Source organism: Pterocles gutturalis, unplaced genomic scaffold (genome assembly GCF_000699245.1).
Source record: "Pterocles gutturalis isolate BGI_N339 unplaced genomic scaffold, ASM69924v1 scaffold7928, whole genome shotgun sequence".
Taxonomy (NCBI): domain Eukaryota; kingdom Metazoa; phylum Chordata; class Aves; order Pterocliformes; family Pteroclidae; genus Pterocles; species Pterocles gutturalis.
In genome coordinates this window covers 4,360-9,348 of record NW_010117932.1, presented here as the reverse complement: position 1 = coordinate 9,348, position 4,989 = coordinate 4,360, and the positions used below count along the sequence as shown (strand labels likewise).

The window sequence follows — 4,989 nt, the reverse complement described above, 5'->3', positions numbered from 1 at the left end:
TTCTTACTGTCTCGGACACACTGATGGCCAGAGGAGGGATGCCCTGTCTCGGCTAATTGTGGGGAATCAGTAAGGAGTTGGCTCGTTAGAGAGTGACGAGTCATCTGCAGCTATTTGTGTTGCTTTGTGTTCAATTATTTATCCCAATAATGAAAAGTACTGTAGCTCTTGCATGTGAGAGTCTATTTTTAAGCCTTGTCTCCTCTGTTGTTTCAGACCCAGATGACTAATAATTGCTTTTAGGATCTAAAGAAAATAAGCTGCTCTAAAGTGGAGCTTTTCTGAGGGCTCCACCTGCACAGAGGGGAGGGTTGGGGGGATGGAAAGCCTGGGTGTGGGGTGACCTTGGGTGCGGGGTGCCCCTTCCCCCTTTCTGCTGTGAGTGGTGGGTGCTGGATAGCTCTCAGTAGCGTTTTTAACCCTTCTCAGTAACGTTCTAACCCTCCTCTCTGGAAGGAAAGGCAGCAGCGAATGGAGGAAGGGAATATCCTGGATTTGCATGAGAGGAAGGACGAGGAACGCCGGAAGATCCGAGAGGAGAAGGCACGCCTTGCCCGCCGCGCTGCCATGCAGGTAGGGACAAGGCGAGGGCGTGGTGGCCTGGGTGAGGCTGGTTCATGGCATTGTCCTGTGAGGCAGCGAGAGGGCCTCTCCTCTGCGTCTCTAGGGCCTTTGCACCAAGCAGGATTGGAGCCAGCCTTGGAAATAGAGTGCTCCCTATGGAGACAGAGGTGCCACGGAACAGTTTCCCGTTGTGCTCCTGCCAAGCCTTGGCAGCTCGTGCAGAGCTTGCAAAGACAGTGCTGGTGTCGATCTAGTTCTCGGGGAAAGGGTGACCATGTTAAACCAGGGAGACTGTAACCACAGTTCCTCAAAGTGCCCTGGGAAGGGGACCCTCCTCGGGAGCGGGGTCCCTCCGGGTGGACTAAGCACCACGCTGTGCCCACGGGCAGGAAGCACCTCGCCATCTTCACCCTGTTCGTGCAGCCCTCTTTGTGGCAGGAGAGGGTTTGGGCACAGACGAGGGGCTGGCACAGGCCATGGGGAGTTGTGTGTTGGCTTGCAGTGGAGCTTAAGATTTTAAAAAAACCAAACAATTTCTCTTTGCCCTAAATGGAGTAATGTTTCATGCGGGGAGTGGGAGAGACACAGCAGTGAGCAGCTGGAGGACATCAACATGCTGCGAGAGCCTTGCAAACACGTGCTTGTGACTTCCCAAAACCCAGCTAAGGCAGCCCTTGGGCACGATGGAGCCCTTGGGATTCGGGGGCCCTGTGTGGAGCAGCAAAGGACCCTGCGCAGGGGCGTGCGAACAGCCCTGGTTCACACGTGCAGCTGGCGAGAGCTTGGCTGCCGCCTCCCCTCTGCTCAGAGCCACACGGAGTAGAGCTGTTGTTGCTGTGCTTTCCCGTTTTTTCTCGAATTGTCCTTGTTAACCCTTCAGCAGCGAGTGTGCGGGCTGTTGCAGTCTCCCAGGCCTTGGCTGGTGCTCGAAGCAGAGCAGGGACATGTCAGAACACACCCTGTGCCAGTCAGGATGCTGATGGCTTTTCTGTCCCTCCAGGAGCTGCAGCAGAAAAGGGCCCAAAAGGCTTCGGACGCAAAGCACTTGGCAGAAGAAGAGCTTGTGCTGGTGAAGGAGAGCCGAAGGGTGGCAAAGAAGAAGCCTGCCAAACCCACTTCTGCAAGGAACCTCAGCCCAGCCAGCAGTGTCACCAAGGCCAATAACGCTGGTGAGTCCCCTCTGCAGGTCCCCGAGGCTTTTGGAGCGGTCTGTGACCTGACGGGGAGGGAGGATGATGGAGGGGTGGTTCTCGCTCTGGGGAGCTGCTTCCAAGGGGCTGGTTGTTGCAAGTGCCTGAGAACAGTCTGGTTCCTGCAGAGGCCAATTTCCACCCAGTAGCTGCAGAGTCAGAAGAAAGCGGCCTCGCAGACGCGGGCTCCGTGCCCTCGCAGCACCCCGGGGCAGAGGACAAGCTGCAGGTGGGTCTGGCTTATGATGGAGGGGTGGTTCTCGCTCTGGGGAGCTGCTTCCAAGGGGCTGGTTGTTGCAAGTGCCTGAGAACAGTCTGGTTCCTGCAGAGGCCAATTTCCACCCAGTAGCTGCAGAGTCAGAAGAAAGCGGCCTCGCAGACGCGGGCTCCGTGCCCTCGCAGCACCCCGGGGCAGAGGACAAGCTGCAGGTGGGTCTGGCTTTGCCCTGGGGGGCTCCCGGCACCGGCTGTTCTTCGAGGCAGCTTTGGAGCCTTCGCTGAGTTCTGGGGAGATGTGGCAAACTGTTTTACCACAAGGTGTGTTGTCTTCTCCCCTAGGATGTGAGCTCCAGAGAGACGGGCGGCGAGGATCTGGAGACAGTGGTGACGGCTGTCAGCAGGGCCCAGTCCAAGGTGACGCTCAGTGAGCTGCTGGACACGCTCAGGCTGCTGGAGGAAGAGCCAGAGCTGCTGCCCCCGCCGAAGCTCTTCAAGAAGGACAGATACGCCTGGATGGATGGGGTAAGCAGAGCGCTGAGGCTGCCGAACACCCTCGGACAGTGAAGGCTGCCTGGTGAGAGCAGGTTCCCCTCTGGCTGCCGTCTCCCAGCGCTTGCTGGGTGGTGGAGGGTGGGAAACGTGGCTGGTTCACTGCCAGGGAAGGGGATGGAGGGGTTTGAGGGCAGCCAGAGCTCGGGCTTCTGCAAGGAGGAGCAAAACCCCGCGAGGGCTGTGGCGGGAGTGGGGTTAGCAGATGGGATAAGGCTGGTTACTGGGGTGCAGTGGGAGGACTGGGCTGCAGTGATGGGGAAGAGCCAGCCCCTCTTCTCCCGAGCCTTCCCCTGGGAGCTCATTCACAGCTGTGTCTGCCCAGCAGGAGCCCAGCTCCAATTCCCTGACTGCGGATAACCTGGAGAAGTTTGGGAAGCTGAACCACTCCCCGGAGGTCCCCGAGGACGGGGCGCTGCTCTCGGAGGCCAAGCTCCAAAGCATCATCAGCTTCCTGGATGAGATGGAGAAGTCGGAACAGGAGAGGCCCAGGTCGGCTGCCTCGGGCACGCAGCGGGAGGTGAGTGCTGAGGCCCTTCTGTATGGGAGAGACAGTGGAAGACCCTGCTGTGAGGGTCTCCCATCTCCATGTCCTGGTTCTGGGTGGTCCCCACCATATTTTAATGATTTTTTTCGCTGTGGCAGGGTCTCCTCTCGGAAGAGGAGCTGGCTCACTTGGAGCAGGCGTCGGCTGTTGCCACGGAGGTCACGAGCTCCATCATGAGGCTGAAGCTGGAAGTGGAGGAGAAGAAGCGAGCGATCAGCCTGCTGCAGACAGCGCTGGTGTGTGCCAGATGTGCTTGCTTGCTTGCTGGGGAACGAAGACCAAGAGCCCTCAGCAGATGTTTCTTGGGGCAGCGGCTTTGAAGCACAAGATGAGGGCTCTGGGAATAGGGGTTCCCATCTGTGTCCCCAGCAAAGCACCGCAGCACTCCTGGAGCTCGTGGTGGGCATGCCGCAGTCCCAGTCCCTGCTAGCGTGGGAAAGATCTGCGAGGTCCTTCCCAGTCTGATGGGGGCTTCACTCAGATTTCTCCTTGCTGCCCCTGATTTGAAAGGTGTCCTTCAGCTCCCTCCCTGGCAGGTGCCTGGCGCAGTCCAGAGACCCTTGGTCAGGACTGGGGCTGACTCTGCTCCTCTGTCCCCTGGGGGTTTGGGTGTCCTTGCTGACAGCAAGGCAGGAGGTGTGAGTCCCAGGGACCTCGGTTTAGCTCTGTTCCTCCTTGTTCTGTGCCCTCCAGGTTCAGTAGTTATCTCTTGTACACATGCTGGCGCTGGTGTAAGTTCTCCCCCTAATGCCTTGTGGCTATTTCTTCCCTCCATCCAAAAGGCTCAGCAGAGGGAGCTGACTGTGCGGCACGTCAAACAGACTGAGAAGGACCTCGGCCACCAGCTCAGGCTGCAGAGGGAGCAGTACGAGGCAGCTATCCAGAGGCACCTGACCTTCATCGACCAGGTTAATCTCTCATCCTGACTCACTGATGCTTCGGAAGGCAGAGGCTGAGGTGGCTCTGCCCTGCGTGGCTGCCTGACGCCTTTTCTTTGCCCTGCCCAGCTCATTGATGATAAGAAGGTGTTGAGCGAGAAGTGCGAGGCTGTGGTGGCCGAGCTGAAACAAGTGGACCAGAAGTACGGCAAGAAGATCACCCAGATGCAAGAGCAGCACGAGCTGGTGAGGGGATAGGGAAGGCTGGGGGACACAGAGAGGAGACAGGCACTGGGAGAGCTGCTCCTCTGGACTGGGAGAACATGCCTGGCCAGGACTGTGTGAGTTGTCTGTGCGCAGCTCAGGCCCTGGGCTCTTGCCTGTATCTTCCTTCCCAACAGCTGGGCTCCCAGGCTAATGGGGATTTTCTCCCCTAGCTTGTCTCTGAAGTTTTTCTGTTTGCTTCCAAACAGGAGATTAAGAAACTGAAGGAACTGATGAGTGCAACCGAGAAAATCCGTCGGGAGAAGTGGATTGATGAGAAAACCAAAAAGATCAAAGAAATCACGGTGAAAGGTACGGGCACATTCCCTTGGCGGTGGCTGGAGTCAGGCGGGTGTGGGGGCACCAGGAGAGGGGCTGTGTCTGCAGAAGCTGCTGGCAGCTTGGGGAAGAGCTGCTTGGTGTGGGCAGCCTCTGCTGCCTGGGTTTGGTAGAAGCAGATGCTAGAGAGCAAGAAAGCCCCTGTGTGCTCACCCCCCTTTCGTACCAGCCCCTCTTTGCCGAGTTTTTTTTCGCTGCACCACACCCGGGGCCCAGGCCACGGGCGTTGCCGTCCGGACAGCCCCCAGGCCCTGCGGTGACTGTCCTTCCCCCTGCCCCAGGGCTGGAGCCGGAGATCCAGAAGCTCATCGCCAAGCACCGGCAGGACATTAGGAAGCTGAAGATGCTGCACGAGGCTGAGCTGCTGCAGTCGGATGAGCGGGCTGCCCAGCGCTATGTCCGGCAGGCGGAGGAGCTGCGGAGCCTGCTGCAGCGGGAG

General features: G+C 58.5%; 1 protein-coding gene across 1 annotated transcript in view; it reads left to right on the top strand.

Annotated features, from left to right (window-relative positions):
• The window catches only part of CEP131 (centrosomal protein 131kDa), a gene marked incomplete at its 3' end in the record, with an annotated part of 12,104 nt that overhangs the window by 4,074 nt on the left and 3,041 nt on the right, over positions 1–4,989 (top strand). Inside the window, 10 exon segments of the mRNA XM_010075996.1 lie at positions 457–573; positions 1,565–1,831; positions 2,046–2,183; positions 2,313–2,495; positions 2,851–3,042; positions 3,168–3,305; positions 3,852–3,977; positions 4,077–4,193; positions 4,421–4,523; positions 4,832–4,989. Coding sequence (XP_010074298.1) covers positions 457–573; positions 1,565–1,831; positions 2,046–2,183; positions 2,313–2,495; positions 2,851–3,042; positions 3,168–3,305; positions 3,852–3,977; positions 4,077–4,193; positions 4,421–4,523; positions 4,832–4,989 — 1,539 coding nt within the window.